At 38.3% G+C, this 26,431-nt stretch overlaps 1 protein-coding gene across 4 annotated transcripts in view; it reads left to right on the top strand.

The window, feature by feature from the left end:
* The window catches only part of METAP1D (methionyl aminopeptidase type 1D, mitochondrial), a 77,038-nt gene that overhangs the window by 40,510 nt on the left and 10,097 nt on the right, over positions 1-26,431 (top strand). For 3 of the 4 annotated variants that reach the window (XM_061435401.1, XM_061435397.1, XM_061435408.1), the window contains exons 2-5: positions 18,717-18,874; positions 20,868-21,017; positions 22,423-22,571; positions 23,104-23,146. In XM_061435401.1, coding sequence (XP_061291385.1) covers positions 18,717-18,874; positions 20,868-21,017; positions 22,423-22,571; positions 23,104-23,146 — 500 coding nt within the window. Of the gene's footprint in view, positions 1-10,152; positions 10,240-18,716; positions 18,875-20,867; positions 21,018-22,422; positions 22,572-23,103; positions 23,147-26,431 lie in introns of those variants that run through there. The other variant, XM_061435416.1, reaches the window with a different exon arrangement.

The raw sequence follows: 26,431 nt of genomic DNA, 5'->3' as shown, positions 1-26,431 counted from the left end.
GTAAGTTGGCAGTGATGGAAAGCAAAGTCCAATTAACCCCACTCAGCCCCAACACACTTCTTTCCATTGGAAAAAGTATGTGAGTCTGATATTAAGGCACATAAATGTATGACACTGGAGTGTTAAATCAACTTTTAAACTTAAGTTTTTTGTATGTTTTTCTTTTTTAAGTATTGTCCTATGTGCTGTGCTGTGCTTAGTCACTCAGTCATGTCCGACTATTTAGGCAGAAGACATAATGGTAAAATTCCATGTATAATAGCAACCCAAAGTATAAAATATCCTGGAGTAAACAAATAATAAAGAATTCACAGGTCTTTATTAGATGTCTACCGAGATAGACATCTAAATGTCTACTGAGATAAATTAAAGAAGACTGCAGTAAAGAACCCACCTGCCAGTGTAGGAGATATAAGAGACGTGGGTTCAATCCCTGGGTTGGGAAGATCCCCTGGAGAGGGACATGGCAACCTACTCCAGTATTTTTGCCTGGAGAATCCCATGGACAGAGGAGCCTGGTGGGCTACAGTCCATAGGGTCGCAGAGAGTCAGACATGACTGAAGCGACTTAGTACGCATGCATGCAGTAAATACAAGGACATCTCTTAAATAAAACAACTGAATATTTTAAAAAGTCATAGTCTCCCTAGATTAATCTATAAATTCAATATAAACCCCATCGTATGGTTGAACACACTTTAAAACAAGGTTGGAATGCAAATGGAAAACTGAAAAAAAAAATTGAAACAATATACTACATGAACATTTAATGTTTCTAATTCACAGAGCACACTTAAAAGTAAATCCAATAAAAATCAACCTATAAGAGGCCTAAATGGGGAATTCATAAAAGTATATCAGTACATAAAGAAATCTTCAATCTCAGGAGTATCTGAAAAAAATAAGTAAAAGCGAGATGCCATTTTTCATTTATCAGACTGACAAAGATTTCATCACTAATAATATTGGTGAGGGTGTAGGGAAGTTGACACCTTTGGGAATGTAAATTTCTCTTTTGTGGAGAGCAGTTGTGCAGATATGTCAGAATTTTGTATATTTTTTAACTCAAGAATTCTACTTCTGGGAATTTAAGCTAAAGAGAATAATTACAAATACATATATTTGTATAAAGTGTATTTTGCAGGGCAAAAAACAAAAGAGCTCACCGAAATGCTCATCACTGGTTCAATAAAGGGCTATTTTACTCATCCATATAAAGGAATACTGTGAAACCAGTAACCCAATAGGATAAAAGGTTTCATGTAGACTGAAGCAACTTAATACACACACACGTAGAGAAATGGTCTAAAGTATGTTTGCTGAATGTTAACAGTGGTCATTTGAGGAAGCTCTTTACCCTTTTTTTCTTTATACTGTTTATGCTTTCTCAATGTTATGTGTGTGTGCATGCTAAATCGCTTCAGTTGTGTCTGACTCTGTGACCCCATGGACTGTAGCCCAATAGGCACCTCTGTCCATGGGATTTTCCCTGCAAGAATACTGGAGTGGGTTGCCATTTCCTCCTCCAGGGGATCTTCCCGATCCAGGGATCAAACTCTCATCTCCTGCATCTCCTGCATTGCAGGCAGATTATTTACCTGGTGAGCCATTGGGAAGCCCCCAGTATTGTCATTAAAGTGTTTAATATCATCCATATACCATTTCATAATCAGGGGGGAAGAAAGTAAGTTTCCTATGAACTCTGGCTCATTCTGTGTGGTTTCAGGCAAGGACAGAGTGCATCTACTCAGGAAAATGACCCTTGAGAAGTGGATTCAGAAAGAAAAAGTTAATATCAGACACTGGCTTCTTCACAGCTGCTAATGACCTGCTCAGGAGTTTCCGATGGGTGGAAAGTGATGCGTGTGGCATCCATCCATTTATTAGAAAGGGCCTAATTCATGTGGAACAAAGTGGTGGGATGGTTCTGCAGAATCGTCTTCCAGCATGTTGCCTAGTCATGTAGACCAGAGCTGCATTCCTCGGTCAGACTCAGTGCAGAGATCAGTCATGACGATGAAGGGAGGAGGAAAGTAGAGTTGCTGTTCAGAGCTTCACATCTGTCAATTTCCGTGTTCCTTACCAGATTCTTGTTATGCAGAGCTGGAGCAAAGTGATTCGTAGCTATTTCTAAAGGCTAGTTCTGCTTTTCCTTTTCTTCCCTTCACTTCTTAGGAGCCTTCACTGTGTGAGGACATAATGCTGTATCCTCGTCTGTGGGTGCTGTCGTTATAGTCATGCCTAACTCTTGGCAGCCTTGTGGACTGTAGCCCACCAGGTTCCTCTGTCCTTGGGAATCTCCAAGTGAGAATACTAGAGTGGATTGCCATGCCCTCCTCTAGGGAATCTTCCCAACCCCAGGATCAAACCCGCGTCTCTTTTCTTTTACCACTAGCACCACCTGGGAGCCTGTGTCCTCATCTACACTGCTGTATATTTGCATAGATAATATGGGTCTCATTGTGTCCTTGGGGCCTCGGCCCCTTTGCAGCTGGGTTCCGCACATTTTTTTCTTTATTCTCTAATGGAAAAGTTTTCATAGATTTCCATCTGATGCTTTTTTTTTAAAAAAAAAACTACAGTTTGGTATCTCAAAAATCTGTCCCTGTGGGTGTTCACTTGTATTCTGAAAATAGAGCTAGGGTCTTGAAATGGTTTCTGAACAAATAATGAAACATGTGTTCAAAGTCTGTAACTCTTCCTTCTCCTTAACCACATCCTAGATAACCTGCCATGGTAAGTGTCATTTGTGTGAATAGATTCTCTAGTTTTAGTTTTCAAGGCCTTCTTTTTTTATTCTAGCTGTCTGGATGATTAATGTGACTAGGAAAATACTGTTGACCCATTTAAATCATGTCAAACAACATCTATTGCTCATCTACATAATGAAATACACACTGAACATTACATCTTAAGTGTGGGAACCAGTGAACTACAAAATAATGTTTTACTCCTGTAGCTTATGAAATAAAATAAAAGACATTAGGACTAACTGTAGCATTAAACATTAAACCATTCAAATGGTAATTGTCAGTGAAAATCACCTGTAAACTGAAACAGCTAATGCCATTTCTGCTCTAGTAGCTAATTAGAAGAAGTGGGGTGGTTACATGCAACAGGGTGAGTTTTAGATAAATCTTTATGTCAAAGCATGTTTTAATATTACTTGACTACTATGGGATTTATTGTATATAGTTGAGTTTTTTTCACTTGTTAATCAGTGGTTGTGAAAATAACAGTTCACTGAAAAATTAGAAAAAAATTGTTAGACATTTTTATCATGGTTCCATTAAATTGGTCCCTGAATACCTTTAAAGACAGCTGATTTATAGTTGAAACTATTTTGATCTGTGATCAGTTAACAAGGATAAGCTTTGACTACTTTTGAAATATTTAAATTTTATAAGGACATCAGTTGGCATAGTATTTAAATAAATGCAAATTTTAAAGGCACTCAATTTAGGCTATCAGGTTACCATAGTTACACCTTTCCATGTTATTTTGTGTATCTCGTGTAAATAGATCTGTGAGTCACTGATAATTATTTGTTTTTTTGTTTGTTCTGTTGGTAATTCTGTGTTTAGCTGAATTTAATACAGTTCACACAGCTTGCTTTGGTTTATGTATATTTTAGTGTTTGTGATTGACAGTGATTGAGCATTTCTTATGGAGTGCTTGCCTTTTTTGTCATAAATGATGTATGTTGGTAGTGCTTGAAATGTAAATAAGTTCTTCTTGTATTACTGTTTAATAAACAGGAATTTTTATGCAAAGAAGACTTTTTAGTACATTTAAACAGTAAGGTTTGGTGAGCTCTAGAATATTTCTATTAAATAGTCTCACACCAAAAAAAATATGTTTAAACTCTTACAGACTTCGAGGTACTAGGGTTACCAAGGACAACGTAACAGTTTATGGATAAGCAAAACATTGACTAAACATCATTTAGTAACAGAATAAAAATAGCAACATTCTGATATCTCAAAATTATTTGTGATAGGCAACTTTACAGAAAATGTCTTCATAACTGAGTAGAATATTTCTAGAACACAATTTCTTTCAATCCACCCCTTGCACAAATATAAAGCCTATTCAATATACTAACATGTTTGGAAGGATATGATTCTTGGAAAAGCTAGAATCTTTTATGCTTCTAAATGGAAGAAAATATTTTCCTCAGACTTTACTATCAGCTTTCTAGCAAGGCCCCACCAAGAACTCTCAGAAAAACATCAAAATTAGGAAAACTAGGCTGTGCATAATTCATCCTCCTGAGTTTAAGCGTTCTCTCAATATGCTGCAATCAGATGCTGTCCGGTTTGTATTTATACACCTGCAGTCTCATTTGATGGTCAGATTATTCCTGTGATAAAGGCAGGAGAGGACCTGTGCTTCGAGTAGAGTGGTTTTAAGTGGCAGTTCTGGAACCCAACCTAGGATCTCATGACTGTTTTGTGAGTCGCTCACTTTATGGTTATCCAAAACACATTTCAGCATTCAGTCTGATTAGTTCATTATAGAGTGGCCTTCTCCACAGCCGGGGAACCAGTGATCATAATGACCTTTTCTGTGCGTATCCTGTGCCACTCCACACCTTGTGTCATGCAGTTGTCAAAGCAACCCTGTGAGGAAGGTGTTACTATTCCTGTTAACATCTGAGCAAACTAAGGCTTAGGAGAACTTGCCGAAGTACACCAGCCAATGCTTGGAGAAGAGAAACCAACTTAAACGAGAACTCAAGGAAGTATAGTTAGAAAGGCACACCTTTGGGAGGGAAATCCATGTCGCACTACAAACAAAATGTAAAGTGTTTGAAATTCCACTCTTTCTTTCTTTTTACCTCCAATTGGACTATATTTTATTGAGGCATTTTGGGGGTTGGTATTTTTTTCTTTTGTAACACTCTAATAGAAGTATAGTTCAAAAAATGTTCACATTAGACAATAGCATGCTTCAAATATTGTATCCATCAAATATTTCAGAACTGTGGCTCTATTGAAGACTTTAATCTAAAAATGAGATAACAAGTTTGTCGTTCTATCAAGTATGAATGACCTCTGTCAGCTAAGGTTTTTAAGTAATATTATATTTTCAAATATGAGAGGCAGTCTGCTTTATACAGATAAAGAGAACACATTTGGGTAGTGGTGATGGTTTTCATTTTTAATCCTTTTGTACAGAAAATAATGATTTTATAGCTGAGCATCTATATCTGAAAAAGAAAAAAAATGAGACAGTTTGTAAGCAGTCTTTTAAACCTGTTGTATTTTAATACATTGTACTTTTTGCATTAATTCTGAAAGCAATGGAGTGGTTATTTAGTCATATGGTCAACTAAAGCTACCCAGTTGAATTGTATATAAAGTTATTTGTGGCAACATAACTATGTAACTTCAAAAAACTGCCTTCAGATAATTTGGAACCTTTTCCTTTGCTAAAAAGGTGACTGTGTATTTTCTCTCTCTCTTTTTTTTTTTGTGTGTGTGAAAAGGACTTCTTGATGAGTGATCTTGACTTCTATTGTCTTGAATCTGTGCAGTCTCAACTTCAGAAGGCTGGAAATACATTGTTTTCCTAGAGTTTAGCTTTCTCATTTTCAGTTGTGATTATTGACCTACCTACCTACCTACCGCTTCTATTGCCTGGTTAGAGGGCAGAGACAAAGCTCCCATAATTGTCAAAATACCACTGCAGTATTTATATTCAAATGGTTTCTTTTTATTTCATGCCTTTCACTTGTAGTTGTACATTGAAAACATTCTCAGGAAAATATTAAGATGTAGTTTTATGGGGTTTTGGGCGGGGGAGTGCTATGTGCTCAGTCACTCAGTCGTGTCCAACTCTGTGACCCCATGGACTGTAGCCTACCAGGTTCTTCTGTCCATGGGGACTCTCCAGGCAAGAATACTGAAGTGGATTGCCATGCCCTCCTCCAGGGGATCTTTCCAACCCAGGGTTCAAACCCAGGTCTCCTGCATTGCAGGCAGATTCTTTACTGTCTGCACCACCAGGGAAGCTAATGATACTGAAGTTTGGGTGAAAGCTCTGAACTATTTTATATCAGTTGCTTGCATAAATAACTCTAAAGGGCTCATAGAAAGAAAGAAAGGAAAAGAGGAAAAGAAATACATCCAACAATATATCATGTTGCATGTAGAATTCAGTTGACCTTGTTGTGGGAGAGTAAAATTGCACTTTTCAATGCTTTAATACAATTGAAAATACTCATACTAAAGCTGTACCTTTGATCATAAATTATAAGTTCCAATGTCTTCTGTTACTTGATATTTTTAACCAAATAGCTAGTATTTTGAGCAGTATTTTACATGACAGTAGTATTTAAGAACAGTCTTTTTTAAAGAATTAAAGAACTTTCTTAGTATGTGAATTCTTAAGCTGATTATATTTTTATATAGACTTTCTCTAAAATTGAATTCCATTTGTCATTTCTGTGAAATTGCTGTTTCTAATGCTTTCTTGTGTTCTCTAATATAATTTTTTTCTATTTTTTCCTCTGCTTTAACCCAAGTATGTGAGGTAACAGAAATTTTTTTTTTTTTTTGAGAGATGTTGGAAAGTTGAAGTTTGCCAGATGTTCTGTGCTAACCTAGAAGTGTGCATTTTCTGGGTATCAGGACTGTGTGAAATTCTTTCCTGTTACTTTGACAGAATGAATGTTTGCTTTTGGGTCATTTTGGTGTCGTACTTCTACTCTGATCAGAGCTTGTCTTTTATTCTGTATTTAAATGATATCACGGCATGCAGAAAATCTGGCAAAGAAAATGATATTTTGATGACATTTTTCACAGGGCTCAACTAGAATGAATTATTACATTTTAACCACAGCCCTAATAAACAGCTCCTTTATTTCCCGTGAAAGGATACAATATTTCTTTGTCCAAGAAGTTGCCTGAGTATATGTATTGTTGAAGTGTTAAAAAGCTGCTTTTCTCTAAACTTTAGCTGAGACACAATGGGATTTTCTAAGCATATACTATTTCAGTGTGACTCAATATTTTATGATTATAAAAATGAATTTAAATTCAAATTTTGAACTGAACATTTTTCACCTTAAATGGAGAAATTTCATATAATAGCCTTGGTTCCTTTTACAGATTAATCATTTCTATGTAACTTCCACTTATCCACTTAAATGAGCTGCTTTTAGTTTTAGATTTTGTGTTTTACTATAATCTTTGACATTCTTCCCCAGGCTGGAGTTGGGCCAGCCTAAAGGAACTTTTTTCTAGTTTCACAAATATGACTCTACTTAATTAAATAGGTATACTTATTGATCTGTGTTTCCAGAATAGGTTGGGTTGTTTTTGTGGCCCAAAAAGAGAGGAATGCTTTTTGTTTAAATAACAGATCCTTAGTTGCTGGTGGTGTAAACTAATGAATAATCACATATTATCCAGTTCACTCTTGTCGAGAAACAAAATGAAACATTTTTCCTCAACCCATTTCTGAACTTGTCATTGACGATATACTCTATCAGTTAGTACTGATACATTTTTTAAAAGGAAAAGGGATATAGCACAAAGCCAACTTCCTGATGGAGCCGCCGGGAAGGTCATGTTTTGCCTTGACCCCGGCATCTTTCCTGAATGTTTTTATTATTGGTGGAGGGTGCCCCCAGGCGCTGCCCATTCCTCTTCCCAGAAGTGTTCTGTGGCTGACTTTCCAGCTCATCTTCTCTAGAACCAGGATTCCCAGGCTTTGGTTTGGGGGCTTGATGATGAGTTCTGACATCCATAGCCTCGTATGTGCGATGAGGACTACTATCTCACCTTCATTTGACTATTTAGTTGTTTTTTTATTACTGTTATATTTATTTATTTATAGCTGCTCTGAGTCTTCATGGCTGCGCAGGCTTTTCTCTAGTTGTGGCCAGCGGGGGCTACTCTTCATTGCAGTGTGTGGGCTTCTGATTGCAGTCAGCCCTCTTGTTGTGCAGTTTGGGCTCTAGGGCGTGAGGGCTTCAGTGGTTGCAGCACGTGGGCTCAGGAGTTGTGGCTCCCGGGCTCTAGAGCACAGACTCAGTAGTTGTGGTACATGGGCTTAGTTGCTCCCCAGCATGTGGGATCTTCCTGGATCAGGGATCGAACCTATGTCTCCTGCATAGACAGGCAGGTTCTTTATCACTGAGCCACCAGGGAAGCCCTGGCTAGTTAGTTTTACTTGTTGTAGTGGCTCAATTCTATTTTAATATGAGAATGATAAAGTCTCATAAAATTTGCAAACTTAGACCTTTAAGCAACTAGGACAAATTTTTATGTTTTAGCATAAAAGTGACTTGTGACTTTTTCCATCACTTAAAATACTTTGCATATTTCTTTTATTTCTGTGGAATCTTTGTTGCTGTTTTAGCAGTCTTAGCTATAAGTAACTTCAAGGACAACACTGTCGGATGTCAAGTAGAACCTTTATTTCAGACAAGTATTTTATGCCAGTGTACTCTAGACTGTGTGCTTTATTTTGAGCATTAAAAAAAGTGATCTGTTTTCCAGTACCTGCATAACAGTTGGCCTGCATCCTCTTGAGAAATGTTGTTTAATAAACACTGGAGCTTTATCATCCAGAGGCTGTTGCCAAATGCTGTTAATTAAGCAAAAAAAAAAAAAGGTTTTTTTTACAGGTTTGTGAAACAGATCCACTCTTCTCCTTGTAATGGCATCTTGGGTTGAAATCCAGGAAGTAATGGTGTATGGTGTCCATATCCATGATTTCCTGAGTTGAAGAAAAAGTGTGGAACGCATCTGGGGAAAAGGAGGCTCTTTACCAGCTTGTTTCCTGTAAGCTCAATTGGAAGACCTTGTCTGTGCAAATAGATTTCAAAATAGAGCCTGCCCTTTGACTGTCTCCATAATTACATGGCTTGCTCTGTATTTTATTTGGCAGCCAGAGCAGTTAACCCCTGGAAGGAAGGGGCTGATGGTATGGCCAGCTTAGCTCTCCAGACATGTCCATGGGAATGAATAAAGCACTGTTTGGAGAAGCCCATGGCTAAAAACACACCAGAACTCAACTGAAACTTTTAAAAAACAAGTTTAATAATGTTCGCTATGATTGGGTTAAAACCGTACTTTATCCTTATTGTGTAGATTGTAGAGAGGTATTAATTGTTTAAAAAAAAATTATGAGTTGGGGGGAGTTCCTTGTTGCTTTGATGTAATCAACATCTGTCAACAGAATGAATTTGCTTTTGTTTAGTTCCAAGGGCCCTTGTCCTTTAGCTTTGCCCAATCAGTATCTGCTTCAGCCTGGGGCATTCCCCTAGCTGTTTGGATTCCCACTCCCCCCTCCACCCCACCACCAGCTTCTTCTTCTTCAACAGATGCACAGGTTATTTCTTGTGAAATGTGAGCTTCTCTCCTCCGTAGTCTCCTTGAAATGGGAAGAAACTTTCAATCTTTCTCATTTACTTTTGAAACATGTACCTCTTAGTACTGGATTATAAAAATCAATGGGAGCTACAGCGAGTGAGACACACTATTTAATTTTCCTTTCACGACTTTTGTGCAAGTTATCAAACGTATCAAGCAGACAGTGTTTTAGGTCAGGAAATATGCATGGCTGCGTTCCCCGTGCTATGAGAGCCTGCGCTTCTTCCCTGGGTAATTGGTTGGCGTTCATGAAGTGCGATCTTTCTGTGGTTCTAAATCAGCACCTTGAAAATGTATTTCTGTGGGACATTTTCTCCTGAGCCTACTGTAGTAACCAATATTTCTAAACAGTTCAAAATAGATTGCTGTCACAAAGTTGCTTTTTTTTTAACATTAATATATTATTTTAGGAAATAATTTGATTTAAAATTAAAATCCTCAATGAGTGTAAGAGCCATATTTGAAAATGAATTAGTGAAACATTGTTGTTTTCTCTCTTAGTAATCATAAATCATTTAAATCTGGCAGGCATTCCTCCCTCCATCCAAAATAATTGCCTCCATTTGTAAAATCAATTAGATGTTGATACGCTATAAATAATAGTTTTGTTACTAGACTTTGGCATTTGCTCATCATTATGAACAAATACATTCAGCAAGACATTTTACAGGGTGTCTTTTAAATTGCATATTATCTCTGGTTGACATTGTTGGCTAATGTAAAGTTACACAGGCCACTTTATTGTGTTGTTTTCTGCCCGGATACTTGAAGCCTCTGAAACATCCCATAACTTCGAATTGATGGCACTGTGCAGGGTAAAAGTGCTGCCCTGGAAACGTACAATGAAACAGAGGTATTGGTAGCCCACACTTGAGAACAAACGTACTTTGTTCAGTTTTACAACCGCTTACGATACTAAGCATTTTAAATGTCTCTTTGAAAGTTCATTCAGAACGCTCCCTTAAAAATACTTGTTGACCAAAAGAAAACTTGCATTTCCAAGGGTAAAATCGGTTTAATTAAGGGTCATTAGTAGAGGTGCACATAAAAACCCAGGGCTCAGTGGGTGAAATGGAAGCATTTCATTATGTGGTATAGAATGCATGCGCAGATAACAATTAAAACGGACCCTGAGTAAGAGGCCAATGAATATAGGGCATGTAGTGCGCAGCAATATTCGTTATTTTGAATGCATTCCTCCCCCATCATACTTGAATTCAGCGGTCTCACCTTTCAGACTTAATTGGTAAAGGGAAATAAAATGCAGCTTTTAGAAATTGATGTTATTACTGAACATGAAAATATTTAAAACCGTAATGTAGATTTACATTGCAAATGCAAATTTAGGATATGAAAAATGTACCTCAGGATCCAAAGGACATACAGCAATTTCAAGAGACATTCAGGCCACACCGTATGCTCCTCTGCAGAGGGAAAGAAGCAATTGCCTGTTGTTTTCAACGTTCAGCTTAAACTAGGAGCTGATAGAGTTTTATGACACTGAAAATAAATTCTTATTATTACCTGTGATAACTAAATATTCTAGTATTCATAACAAATAACGTATAGATTTACTGCCTAAGGAAACTATATAGAGTTTCTGTTCTGTAATTTATAGTGACAGCACTCACTATGATCATGTGTTTTAAGATCAAATTAGTCCAAAGCAGCTCCTTGCTGATCAGGGCTCTCTTCTCCTGAGGTTTCTGATGATTTCCTACTAACGTGTCCTAAACTTTAGATTAGTCAATGTGCCCCTTCTTTCCTGAAAATAACTCTTAACAAAAGAGGATTTGCTGTGTGTCTTGGGTGAATGATGGTTCCCAGAAGACCAAGGGGCCAGTCCTGAGGCTGATGGAAACCTACCTGGTGACCCTACCTCTGATGATGGATCTCCATGCATCAAATTGACTGTAACACTGACAGTAGCAAGTTGGAAATTAGATATAGTTATAAAAAGTTCTTCTTATAACTGTATCTGTTCTTCTTGTATTGTATTGTTCTTACAATATTGTATTATTCTTGTATTGTTCTTCTTATAACTGTATTAGCCGTTCTTCTATTTAATTATCTTTTAAAATTGACATATAGCTGATGTGTCTCATATGTATTCATTTTGGATGTACGAAGCAGTGCTTTTACAAAGAAAGGAAATATATAGGAAATTGAACAAACCTTTTCTAGAATAATCTCTAATAGATAATGTAGTTTGTGACCCTGAATGTAATTGGGATAGGAGCATTTTAATTTTGCTCACTGTGCATTTAGAAAATTTGCTAATTGCTGTTTCTTTTTTAAAATTATTTATTTATGGCTGTGCTGTATCTTTGTTGCTGTGCGGGCTTTTCTCTAGATGTGGCGAGTGGGGGTTACTCTCTAGTGGTGGCGCCAGGGCTTTTCATCATGGTGGCTTCCCCTGCTGCAGAGCACAGGCACTAGGGCAAGCAGGCTTCAGTAGTCATGCCCCATGGGCTTTGTTGCTCCCCGGCATGTGGGATCTTCCCAGATTAGGGATTGAACCTGTGTCTCCTGCATTGGCAGGTGGATTCTTTACCGCTGAGTCACCAGGGAAGCCCAGTTGCTATTTATTAATTACACTATGATAAGCAAAGTTAGGGATCTCCCCCCCCCCCCCATTTTTATGCCACATTAATTGGAGAGCCATTATCTTCTAAAGGCACATATTGATGTAAGACCATTTCTTCATTTCACCTGTAAAAACACTAAATTGGTATTTTTTCTGGTTTGTAATGAATAGTTAGTGGAATAAACACAGTATGGTACCTTATTATCCTGTTACTTTGTGACAACATTTATAGGGTATCTTTTATCAGATTGAAAGAAAAGGTTTTGCTTCCAATAAAAAATATCTTATGAAAGTAGAGTTGCTGAGTACTTTGCAAAACCATAATTGTCAACAGACTGGATATGTTCAGGCTATGTTCCCAGTGTTTAAGTCCTTTGTGTATGTGTGTGGGGGGTGCCTGCCTCTTTTTTGGCAGCGAGCTCATTATTTAGCAGAACAGGTATGTTGGCAACGCTGTTCATTTTAGAAATGAATATCTCAAAAGCCTCATTCAGATATCCTAGTAGAGGCCTGATGACTTCATGCCTTGAGTTTAAGGACATAGGAAAGATTCCCCCTGTAATGACTGTCTACTTGATAATACTGATGAAGGTGCTTTCTCTTTAATGTTATCATCTGCATTGAAAAAAACCTTCATGAATCATACAATTGATCAGATTCCATATCATCCCATGGCCGGGATTGTAGCATGACAGAAGTCAGAAGCCACCAAATGAAGGCACGACTGTCAGAGCTGAAAGAGACCGCAAGGATTATGAAGCTCAGCTCCCTCCCTTTAATGTCTTCTGCGCATGCGTGCTCAGTGCTCAGTCATGTTCACCTTTTTGCGACCGCATGGACTGTAACCCACCAGGCTCCTCTATCCATGGGATTTCCCAAGCGAGAGTACTGGAGTGGGTTGCCATTTCTTTCTCCAGGGGATCTTGTCCACCTAGAGATCAAACTGCATCCCTGACGTCTCCTGCATTGGCAGGCGATTCTTAACCGATGAGCTATCCGGAAAGCTTGAGTCTTCTGTAGCGGTGGGTAGTGTCTGTGAAGTGCTCAGCACGGAGCTTGGCACAAGTAAGCTCTCAGCCAGTGTCCACTGTAGTTACTGCTCAGGGTCACACACTTAGTTCCTGGCAGGTCCAGGAACAGGATCTCTAGCTCCAGTGCTGTGTCACTTGGGCCGATTTTTCATCAAGAATATCACCGTCTGATATAATTGAATGTATTTGTTGGCTTGCGTCTTGCCTGTGTCTCACCACGGAATGTGAGCACCCAGAGAGGGACTTTGTCACTTCGTTTACCTCATGTCTAAAGCAGGACATATAGGAGGAGTTCGGTAGTGAAAGTCACTTAGTAGTGTCTGACCCTTTGCGACCCCCATGGACTATACAGTCCATGGTATTCTCCAGGCCAGAATACTGGAGTGGGAAGCCGTTCCCTTCTCCAGGGAAGCCAGCCCAGGGATGGAAGCCAGGTCTCCCACACTATAGGCAGATTCTTTACCAGCTGAACCACCAAGGAAGCCCAGGAGGAGCTCAATAAGTAATTGTCAAATAAAATAATAAACACATTTTGAGGCCTAAGGTAAACATGTTGAGTGTTGAGAGGGGAAAGGAAGAGACATAAATATTTATGGAGCACCTCCTTGTTTTTTTGGCCACACTGTATGGCTTGTGGGATTTCAGTTCCCCCACCAGGGGTTGAACCCAGGCCACAGCAGTGAAAGCCTAGAATCCTAACTACTAGATCACTAGGGAATTCCCCCATAGAGCGCCTACTTTTTAAAGATGGTTTGAGGATAATGTTATTTCTGCCAATTCTCACAACAGCCTTGTGGTGAGGAAAGCACTACTGTTCCCATTTAGTGGTAAAGAAAGTGGGGCTCAGAAGTTTTGGTGACTCAAGATCTGTCTGACTTCAAAGCTTGTATTATTCTCACTACTGCAATGCCTCCCGGTTAGATCAATTCCAAGACTTTTCATGAAAAATACATTCTTTCTGAATGTTGGCTGGTCTCATGATGTTTATTTTTTTCATGATTAAAAAAAATTTCTTTGAAATTGAGTCCCTGAAAAAACATACTTTCTAGCCAAGCATGCCAGCTACTAGAACCTGTACACACTGTTGAAAGGCAGCTTGGAGCAGCAGAGCCAGCCCTGGATTGGGACTTCCAGGACTCTAGCTGGGGCTGCCAGAGGTGTGTCTTGGTTCCTCAACCATGAAGTAGCGACATCAACAGCTGTCCCCTCCCCAACAGCATTGGCAAGACTCAATGTGTGTGGAGCACCCAGCACTCTGCTTAATTACAGAAACTGGCTATGAAGTGTTCACCACTACCACTGTTACTATTTTTATTAGTCTTACCATCATTAATAGTCATCATAATACATGCTTTTCTCATAAGGGAAACATGTGGGAGCTTAACTTTGGTCCTACCTAGGGATGCAGTTAGGGAACCCAGAATCATGGATTGATTACACCTGAGCCTTTCCTTGGTGATAGCTGGGATCCAGATTTTCCATTCTGTATCCACAGACTAAAGAGCCTCATGATGAAAGTGAAAGAAGAGAGTGAAAAAAATGGCTTAAAGCTCAGCATTCAAAAAACAAAGATCATGGCATCTGGTCCCATCACTTCATGGCAAATAGATGGGGAAACAATGGAAACAGTGACAGACTTTGTTTTCTTAGGCTCCAGAATCACTGCAGATGGCGACTGCAGCCATGAAATTAAGATGCTTGCTCCTTGGAAGAAAAGCTATGACCAACCTAGACAGCATATTAAAAAGCAGAGACATTACTTTGCTGGCAAAGATCAGTATAGTCAAACTATGGTTTTTTCAGTAGTCATGTATGGATGTGAGAGTTGGACCATAAAGAAGGCTAAGTGCTGAAGAACTAATGCATTTGAACTGTGGTGTTGGTGAAGACTCTTGAGAGTCCCTTGGACTGTAAGGAAATCCAACCAGTCAATCCTAAAGGAAATCAGCCCTGAATATTCATTAGAAGGACTGATGCTGAAGCTGAAGCTGCAATACTTTGGCCACCTGATGCGAAGAGCTGACTCACTGGAAAAGACCCTGATGCTGGGAAAGACTGAAGGCAGCAGGAGAAGGGGATGACAGAGGATGAGATGGTTGGATGGCATCACTGACTCAATGCACATGAGTTTGAGTAAGTTCTGGGAGATGGTGAAGGACAGGGAAGCCTGGCATACTGCAGTCCATGGGGTCGCAAAAGTCGGACATGACTGAGCAATTGAACGACAACAACAGTTCACAGACTGTCCAGCCAGACCTCTGTCAGTCACCTCCCTGCAGCAAGTATCTGGTCAGCAAAGGGAGTTTGGCTTGAGAAAGACGATGGATTAGGCCAACCCATCACCACTTTTTGAAAAAAAAAAAAGTAGTAACTTTTAATAGTTTTCGGATGACTTTTACATTTTCAGAGTGTTTCCTTGTGTGTTGTTAGCTCATGTTTCTTATGCGTGGAAGAGGATTATACTTTATGAAGGCAAACTGACCTGTGTCCCCTCAGCTTTGCACTCAGGGGGGAGTTATTTACCTTTGTGTACCTCCACATCTTCGACTATAGAGCGCAGTGATAACAGATCACAACTTGCATGGTTCTCATGAAGGTCAATGAGCTAACATATGTAAAGGGCCTAGTGCAGTAATTGATACATAATAAGTTCTCAGTGAAAAAGCTATGACAAACCTAGACGGCGTATTAAAAAGCAGACATCACTTTGCTCTCAAAGGTCTGTCTAGTCAAAGCTATGGTTTTTCCAGTAGTCATGAATGGATATAAGAGTTGGACCATAAAGAAAGCTGAGCACTGAAGAATTGATGCTTTTGAACTGTGGTGTTGGAGAAGACTCTTGAGAGTCCCTTGAACAGCAGAGAGATCAAACCAGTCCATCCTAAAAGGAAATCAACCCTGAATATTCTTTGGAAGGACTTATAGTGAAGCTGAAGCTCCAATACTTTGGCCACCTGATGTGAAGAGCATTGGAGGGGACCCCAATGCTGAGAATGATTGAGGGCAGAAGGATATGAGGGTGGCAGAGGGTGAGATGGTTGAATGGCATCACTGACTCGATGGATATGAATTTGAGCAAATTCTGGGAATAGGGAAGGACAGGGAAGCCTGGCATGCTTGGTTCATGGGGTCGCAAACAGTCATCTCAGACACCACTTAGCAGCTGAAGAACCACCATTAAGTTCTCAGTACTGGAAGCTATAGTGAAGCCCATAGTTTCTTTCTCATTTTGCTTTTTCAGTATTCTTGAAGGAACTACTGTTTTTTGAGCATCTACTAAATGTAAGGCACTTTCACATACTTTATTCCAATTAATTCTCACTTGAGACTGAAAACAAGATTCTTGCTCAGGCCCACACAGTTGAGAAGTAGTAGAGCTGAGACAAAAGTCCAGGCTTCTGATTTCTAGCTATCTGCTTTTACTAGGAAACTGCCCTGCCCCCTCTTAGACCAGTTCACACCCCTGGGGATGGTGGTGGTGTCTTTAGGGAAATACTGTACTTTATAAACTTTAGGGAATATGTATCTGCCTCTGTCAAACAAAGGTGATATTCCTGGCAGTATTTTGGCTGGTATTTGGAATTGTTCAAAATATTGTTTAAAATACAATACCTGAAACAGCTCTGGAAGTTTTATTCAACAATATTATATTCAGCTTTCTGGAAGAACATAATTGAGTGAAACTTAGGACACGGACAGGCTTCCCTGGTGGCTCAGACGGTAAAGAATCTTCCTGCAATACTGGAGACCTGGGTTCAATCCCTGGGTGGGGAAGATCCCCTAGAGAAGGAAATGGCTACCCATTCCAGTAATCTTCCCTAGAGAACTCCAAGGACAGAGCAGCCTGGTGGGCTGCAGTTCAAGGGGTCACAAAAGAGTGAGACATCACTGAGTGACTAACTTTCTACTATGAAACTGAATCAGTGACCACTGGAGTCTGTTTGCATCTGTGCCTTTTTTCCAGTTCACTTAGAGATCTTGAGTTTTGGGGCCAATACTTACCTGTAATTTGTGTTTCCATTAGTCTAGGCCAGTAATTCTGAAACTTTAGTATGCATGAGAATCACCCTGGGTGAGGGTTTGTTAAACACAGATTGCTGAATTCATCCCACAATTTAGGTCAGTAAATTGAGGAGGGGCCCAAGAATTTGTATCTTTTCCCCATGTGATACTCAGATGCTGGTCTGGGTATCACATTTTGAGAACCAGTTCTCTAGATCAGGAGTTTGACAAACTTCTTTTCTAAGGGGCAGGTAGTAAATATGTTAGGCTTTGTGAACCACATGTTCTCTGTCACAGCTATTCAACTCTGCTACTGTTGTGCAAAAGCAGTCATGACTAATTATAAGTGAATGAGTACAACTATGTTCCAGTAAATCTTTATTTATGGATTTATGGGCACTGAAGTTTGAATTTTGCATAATTTCATGTTATAAAATGGGATTTTTCTTATGATTTTTTTTCAACCATTCATAAACATAAAAATCATTTTCAAGTTGTTGGCTCTATGAAAACAGGAAGCAGGCTGGATTTGCCCTTTGGATTGTAGTTTGCCAGCCCCTGACATGCAATTATGGCATGTAAGGGAGATTTAAACTACTGTTTTAATTATAAAAATAATGCAAGTGAATGTTCCTAAAAGTCTATTGGTTTAGAGAAAATAGAATGGATCAGGAAGTCTTCCTTCCCACCCCAGCCCCAATCAGATGCCCCAGAATCTGATGAATATCAATCTTCAGAAATTTTACAGGCATATACAAACTTATATAAATGCATAAGCTCTTTTTACCTTAATGAGTTTTTCATACATACTGCTCAGCATTTCCTAGCAATATATTGTGACCTCTTCCCATATCAATATGCAGAGATGATTTAGCTTTTTCTCTTTAATATCTCTCTACTTCTCTGTCTTCTGTTGTGTAGATTTACCATAGTATATTTAACCAGTCCCCTACGGATGGACATTTGGATTATCACTCATTTTTATCTACCACAAACAGTGCTGCGGTTCATCGTCACACTTCCATCACTACATATGGTAGAGTCCTAGGAGATGAGCCGACGAGTCAAAGGATATGTGCATTGAAAATTTTGATAGATATTTCTAAATTCCTATTGTGGGTACTTTTGGAGCCTACATTCATGTGTTTTCAGGGTTGCACCCTACATTTTTACTATTTAGTCTTTATCTGACTTGAGCATTCATTACAGTGAATTTCAGTATAATGCCTCGCTGCACATGAACTTAACACAGAGTAGTAATCCTATCGAGGGCAAAAACGTGCAGCTGACAATTTGTCCAGGATTCGTGAAAGGAAAATGACCTTAAAGAATATAAAGCCACCCAAACAGTGCCCTGAATCTAGGGTCATCCTGGACACGGCTGCGTTTAAGGTAGCACAGCACAAATTGCTCTTTTGATAGACCTGGTGTTCAGCAGACGTTTCTATATGTTTGTTTCCCACTAGGATAGAGTTTCCCATTGTCAAACATTTAAGTAAACAGAGCATTAGCTAATAAATATGCTGTACTACTATTGTAGTAGAACTCAGAATATCACTGCTTTCCTTTCTGTTTGGAGCTTTTTCATTTTTGAACCAATAAAGGATTATTATCATGATTTAATGGACAGCGACGCAACAACTGAAAATGTAGCAATAAGTACTTTTTTTTTTTTTTTTTTGCTTAACATACGTCTATTTCTGCTCCCAGGTTGTCATAGGATTTTCTCGTCACCACTCAATCATATCTATTTACACACACAGTCAACCAGTCAACAAAGAAGAAATTTCTTTTTCCGGAGACAAAGAGAGATTTCCCACAGTATAGTTTTGCCGGCTGCAGTTTCTTCAGCTCATCCAGTCCCGAAGGTACTGCATTGCCTATTATCTGTTGCTTTTTCCAGCCAAGATAAAGGTTAACTGCAGAAGCCATGGAGTGTTTTCGCGCCTTTGATTTCTGAGGCATCTGAATTATAATTTTTAAACTTAGTCTGTGATATAAAACTGTGGTTTGGGAAGTGTTAACATCCTGCAGTTCTATAATATTCACTTTTTAAAATAAGGCACTGAGCTTCTAACTGCTTAGTTCTTTAGAATTTAAATTTCTATCATGAAATTTTCCATATTAAATTTCTACCATGAAGATAAGATTCTATGTATATAGTTTCTTTAACTTTAAAAAAAATTTTTTTGACAACAGTTGGAATCATTTAAGAAAGATTCCTTGAAACCAATACACTAGGCGTTTTTTTCCTAAAGCTTGCTGTTACATTTTCTGTGTTACTATTAATGCTGTCTTTCAATTGCCCTTTAGAGTAAATTAAATAAAACATCTTGTCTCAAAGCATTCTTGATTTTTTTCAGAGAGTATAGTTCTGTGAAAGACAATCTATCCATTTTTCCAGATGCAATGTAAAGGAGGTGTGGGGATCAATTAGGAAGAGTGAGAATAGCTGAAAGAAATAAAGATTTGCCACGAAAATCACCTGCTTTCCCTCTTTCTATGACTTTTTTTGCAGGGTAGTAAATCAACATTAAGTATATCATACTCCCTGAAGGTGAGTGGCTCATTTTTGTGACAAGGGCTGACAAGACAGGCCACCAGAGCCCAGAGTATGTTTCTGGTATTTCCTTAGTAGAAAACAAAAAAGAAGTCTCCAGAGAGGTGAATGTATTGTTTTAGAATTTCAGTGACAAGCCAACAGCCCTTCTGCCTGTGGTTGTAACCTGGCCAGATTGCAAAGCCAGGAGGAGGCGGGGCTGTGGAGATGGGAGTGCTTTGTGGGCACTGGTACCGAAGCCAGAGGGAAGATGCTCACTCCACGCTTGGCTGTGGCAGCCCAAGTGGTGATGTTACCTGTGTCAGAAAGGCCCATCTGAACACAGGGATAAGTGAAGGTCCTTAAATCCTGTGTGATGCAGTTCACAAAGCACAGAGCCCTAACCTTAGCCCTTCCAGAGTTGCTGTGATGTTCATTGAATAGTGTTATCTCCCTCAGCTTCCTGTCCCCAAAGTCTGTGTAGCCTTACTGGGTGCTGTTCAACAAAACTTATGTAGCTGTTGCCATAAATAGTTGGTAAAGAGCTGTGCAAAACCTGGGTCTGAAAGGAGCTCTGTGTGTGAGACAGTATTTATTTGCTGAATACCGCCCATGGATTTAAGTTAGTGGGGGAGAAGGTTCTCCAAGGGTGGTCAGAGTTGAACATTTTGAGTTTCAGAGGAGGAAGGAGTTTGTTTTTGACAAATTATGAAAGTGTGCAAAGTATTTTTTATGTACTTGGGGGAAAAGAAAGGAAAAGGCAAAAGAGCTGTTTTGTTTTGTCCTCTAGTTCCTTCTTAGTTTGGGTACAGTTGCAACATGTAGGGGAAGTGTGTATTTGATAGGCATCCATGAACTTGACAGTCTGCCTTTTACATACATTCATTGGGAGAGGGTGTTGTGGGCTACCCTTTGCATAAATTTTATCTTTGTGTCGAGGAGATGAAAGCACTCTTAATTAACCATTTGGCGGTTGGGGAACTGGGTGCTATTTGTCATCAATAGCAATTCTAAGAGGGTTGGAGGAGGAAGAAAAGAAAACTCCTGTTTGTTTTGACCAGAAGTCTCCTTCAGTCCAGTGTGACTCAAAGCACCAGTAAGGTTAACAGACCATCCAGAGGCAGCACTAACAGGCCACGTTAAGTTCAAAAGGGCAGGGGAAGGAACCGGGGGCAGCCTGGAGGGTCTGTTGTGCTGGCTTCGGAGGTCGGTGCTCCGGCAGGAAGGGCAGAGCTCCATGAAGCAGGAGGCTGTGTGCGAAAAAATGATCCCATTGTCGTGCGCTGGGTTCTGATCTTCGTTTTCAATCCTTTTTCCTCAAGCACATAAAGAAGCCAGACTATGTGACGACAGGAATTGTACCCGACTGGGGAGACAGCATAGAAGTTAAGAATGAAGATCAGATTCAAGGGCTTCTCCAGGCTTGTCAGCTGGCCCGACATGTCCTCCTCTTGGCCGGGAAGAGTTTAAAGGTGGCGTCTCACGAAGCCTCGCAAGACTTGCATAAAGGGCAGCAGACCTTCCCCACTTTTCCTTATTTCCTTTATCTCTTCTTTTGTACACATCTAATTTGTTAAAAATTAAGTCAAACCTTGGGATAGGGGACAGGAATTGTGTATTTTCTGTTTATTCAAAAGATAATTTAAAATCCAAAGTCAATGTTAAGTAGCAGAATTCTGAAGATAGCTTGAGCTCAGTCAGCCTATCCAAGTTGCTCCATGACAGACAGCTTTGACTTCTGCCCTCTTATTCCTGCCTGTAATTTCTGCTTTTATTCCCCACATTATTTCTTGTGCCTGAAGAGTTGCTTTGCCTCATACTTTGGCTCCTATTTTCTTGCATTGGTTCTGCAAAGAAAGATCAGACCAGACACACCAAGCTGTAGGTAATTCAGCAATGTAATTGTATGCAACTATCTTACTATAAGATTTAGGTCTTTCAGAATAATCTGAAACTGAATCTGAATCCTGCTATGTAAGGATCATAAAAGAAAATACCAGCCTATAGTTTCCAAAAGGTGGGCTGCATTTAGGAAATGAGACTCAAATATGAAACACTTGGTGTAACATCTGTGTGATAGACTTGTTATCAATGAACCATAATGTGAATATAAAATAACATAAAGAAAACAGTTGAAGGAATGTTAATTTTCAATAAAAGATCTTGTTTTAGACTTTTACTTATAATATATGAGTTTATGGAGACAGTGTTTACGTGCCCACAAAACTTGATTTTAGTTTTCTTTTAGTTTGGGAGCAATTTGGGTATCTTCTAGTAAGGGAAAAATATTTTTAAAAACACACTGATTTGTTTTGGTATGAAAGAAATCAAGATCAGTGAGCCAGAATCTCTACAAAATGTATCAAACTAATTTTTTCAGATGATGATCCATAACCTCCATGCCATCACTGCAAAACCCACGTAATGTTTTGCTGGGATAAAAAGGCATGGGTCGACCTACTTTTCAAGGTTTGTCACCTCAACTGACGATCCTTTTGACAATTTATATGCCTTGATCAGCCGAGGCCACTAACCTATTGAGGAAGAGGAAGGAGTTGCCTCAGAACGTGTTTTTGAAATCTCCAGGCTAAAAAGGAATCCTGTCATTTAATGATTCACAAATGATTGAAAGGATCTTAGAGTTTAAAATGGCCATTTCCTAATAGCCCATAACACCACCATATACCCAAACAATTGTCAGAAAGGCACAGTTTAGGATTTTGGTGTTAATCATAATTAATTAAAATGTTGTATCACAAGCTTATCACAGTAAATTTGTACAACCTCATCTGGAAGGGCTGTAGCTATAGGCACAGTCAATAAATACAGGAGATCTCTCCAACTGTCGCTTCACAGTTTCTTTATTTAATATTTCAGGTTGACATGACAACTGAAGAGATAGATGCTCTTGTTCATCAGGAAATAATCAGTCATGATGCCTACCCCTCACCTCTAGGCTATGGAGGGTTTCCAAAATCTGTTTGTACCTCTGTAAACAACGTGCTTTGTCATGGTATTCCTGACAGGTATTCATTGCTTAATAACATATTGTTCCTTTGGAAACTGAAACGTGAAACTAAGATCTGTAATGTATGTTGAAAGACACTATAGTTTAATTGAAACCTGCCTGCAAACTTTTGAAACCGATTATGGTAAAGACACAATTTTGAAGTATTTTGTTTCTAAATGGACATAATACCACCATTTAATGTTTGTTAAAGCAATATGTAATCTGAAAAAGTGGTTGTACATTAAATATTTCTTTTACCATCCACTATTGTTTTGGCTCTTTGCGAAATTAAGGTAATAATAAGTATATTTTGTTGAGAATAAGTAGATTTTTAAACAGTGATGCTGCATGTTCATATTATGTATTTCTAGTAAAAATGATATGACTAATATAAATTAAAGATTAGATACAGTTATTCCACTCAATCCTTCTCCACTCTGAATTATCGTCACTACTCATTGGGCTTCTGATTGTAGTCATTAGGTATTTATTTTTATATTCCTTTTATTGGGATCTATCACCATTTTTTTTTTCTGTTTATGTTTCAGTCGACCTCTTCAGGATGGAGATATTATCAACATTGATGTCACGGTGAGTAAATCATATAAAAAACAGTCTTTGATCAACTTCAGAATTGCTGGTAGCAACAGGAAGAAGAGTGGATTGAAAACGTGAACTGCGCCGATGGAAGTGCTGTTTACTTCTAGACCCAGACGCAAGCAGCTGGTTTCCTTTTTTGTCTTTAACGCTGTGTTTATTCCAAGTAAACCCAGGCCTGACTTGAATTTAGGGCTGGAATCAGATGCACTGAGATCAATGTTGGCCTAAGTGAAATGTCAACCCAATCCTGCTATGTGTCATGTTTTTGAGAAGGTGTAATTGTTATTGATCCACTGTGTAGTTAATGCAGAGCCCTACAGCACTGGGCAGCTGCTGAAGCTAGATATATATGAGATGAGCTAAGGCGAAGAAAGCCAGCATTTTTCCTTCACTCTGCCAAGATTGATCTTCCTCTTCCTGCTGATTTTGAGTGGGGCCTGTCATTATCTTACTCTGTCATTAGGGGCTACATTGGCCTGTGTGTGTCAGTCTATTTGGACAGAAACTCTTTTGCTAGCAGTGTTCCTTAGATTTATTAAAATCCCTGAAGGTAACGTTGTGTTCCATTTCTGGTATAGACAGCCTTGAACTCCAAGCGTACACGCAGAGTGCTTTTCTTTCTTGAACTTAAGTTTTCACCAAATGGTTAACAGCCTTTCTTTCAAATAACAGCCCCAGGTAATTTAACACAGGAACTTCAAACTGTACAAGCTCTAACCTTTTCTAATTTCCTTAGCCTTTCACAGTTCTCAGACTTAGGTTATTTGTGCTTTGACAGTTCGTTTTACTAAAAAATTATGTAACGGTACCTTAGGATAATGGAGATTGTACATAAATTCTATACATCTGATGATTAATAAGTATATTTCAAATAAATAAATAAATATAAAGTAAACATCTGCTGAGAACTAGTTGAGACAGACAGCATTCAAGGAGTATTTTCTCTATTAGTGAGAAAATATTCTTAGTAATATGATTTCATATCCAGGTCATGAAACGTGGATGGGAGTGGGAATGTGGTAGAAGTTGGCATCCAGTGGTTTAGTTCAGTCTGCTTTTTAGTTGTTTAAATTAATTCAGTCTTTTCTCTTCATAGCAATTTGTCTTAGTATATAGCCAAAAATTCGTTTATGGTGGATACTGTCTATATCATTTTGTCCTAGTTACTTAGAATATTTGAACATTTGCTCCACATATATTGCTGCTCTCTCTCCAGCTCAGAATATGTAGAAGGAGGTATTTTATAAAGTATACATGAAATAAAGTATTTTTCATTATGCACTTTTCTTTTAGATTAAACCTGACTTAGAGGCTATCCATTTATTATCTTACCTAATCATCCCTAATAAAATATTGCTGCTTTCAATGAAATCAGCATGCCCTTCCCACCTGTTTCCAATGTGCCCAAAGAGAATAGTCTCTGCCTTTCCTAAGTTTCCTGAAGACTTTCAGTAAACAATTTCATTTTTAACATTCAAATGATCAAAGTGAAATGTTTTCGAGTGTCTCAAAATGTGAGGACTTTTCACATGGCACAGTGGTAAAGAATCTGCCTGCCAGTGCAGGAGACACAAGAGATGTGGGTTCGATCCCTGAGTCAGGAAGATCCCCTGGAGAAGGGAATGACAGCCCACTCCAGTATTCTTGCCTGGGAAATTCCATGGACAGAGGAGCCTGGCGGGCTACAGTCCATGGGGTTGCAAAGAGTTGAACACATCTAAACACGTGCACAGAGCAATGTGAAGGGACCAAGGAAACATGCAGGTCAGTAACTGAAATTATATTTCTTATGAAATATTTTATTAAATGAAAGGCTTCATTACTTATCAGAAAATACTCATTACATTTTATAATTGTTTACATCTAGTATATATCACAAGAAAATAGACTTCCCCTTGAAAGTTGAATGTTTAAAAAAAAAAGATGATGTGATATCCCATAATAGTTGCTCAATAAACATTTTAAATGTTATTAAGTTATTAATAAATGAAGAATTAAATAAATGAAGAATAAAACAAGAATAGTTTGTGGATAAAACCAATAATTATAGATAACTGCCACAGACTTTCAAAAGTATTATTTCCATATATATTGAATCTTTCAAGTAGTCATTTTCAGACTAGCGAAAAGTAATATGAAAAGGCAAATAATGATTTTTTAAATACATTTTTACTTAAATAGCAACTATAGAAACAGCGTTACAATTTTGTCTTAATAATTGCTCTTTATTAATAAATGTTATATTCTTGTGTATAAAGTAAAAATTTGTACTCTCTTGGGTTACAAATGGGAATAAATATATAAAACACTGTTGTATTGCAAGGTGACTTGATATAGTAGAAAAAACACTGGATTAGAAGCCAAGAATCCATCATATTGACCTGGATCTGCCTCTTGTTTTCTGCCACTAACCTTAGACAAGTCACTTGTCTGTGCCTCTGTTTCCTGACTTGAAAAGTGAAGATAAAGACTTCTCCTGCCTCCCTTACAGAGCATACAAGAGTATTTTTATTGAAGACGAGTATACAGATTAATTGCATATTAAAACAGAAAGCTTAGATAAACATCCTTTTTATTACAGTTCCTGCATTCTACTTCATGAGAAAGAGAAATGTGAAAAATAATTACATAGGACAAATTTATGCAAAATAGCAAATTCCATGCTGTATCAAAGGATCAATATTCAACCAGTCTCCTCTACCTTCTGTATTTATTACAGTGTTTGGTGATTATTGATTTTTATAATGAATATGGTGTCTTTCAAGATCCTGCAGGGCCTTCTGAGTCATTGAAGACAGATAAAATGTTATTTTCTGTCATTTTATTCTTAAACCTGTTTTGTTATATTCTGATTCTTTAAAAATCCATGTATAGTGTTTTCTGTTAACATTCTGCTATCTGGAATATTTGATTAAGATTTCACTTCCAGACAGGATTTTTCTATAACTTATTTCATTCCGATATTGAGCCACTTCAGTTCTTGGAACTGAATTCTTCTTCTGTCTGTTATAACACTGACACATCTATCTTATTTCTTCTTGTCATTATCTATCACTTCCAAGTGTGGGACTGGTAAATAAAAGATAAGTATCTTTATGATACTTTAAGAAACCTTCCACTGTGTGAAATACTTCTGAATTCTCTAAACCTATTGCAGTAATTATGGGTCAATGTCTTTGGTCACTATTTTTGCATATATAATTTTGCCTCAGAAATAAAATGAGGACTCAAACTGTTAAAGAATATTGATAATCATAGTGCTGAAAGAGCCATGCT

This window comes from Bos javanicus, chromosome 2, assembly GCF_032452875.1.
Source record: "Bos javanicus breed banteng chromosome 2, ARS-OSU_banteng_1.0, whole genome shotgun sequence".
Lineage (NCBI taxonomy): Eukaryota > Metazoa > Chordata > Mammalia > Artiodactyla > Bovidae > Bos > Bos javanicus.
The sequence above is the reverse complement of the archived record's forward strand: the minus strand, read 5'-3'. Positions and strand labels throughout refer to the sequence as shown.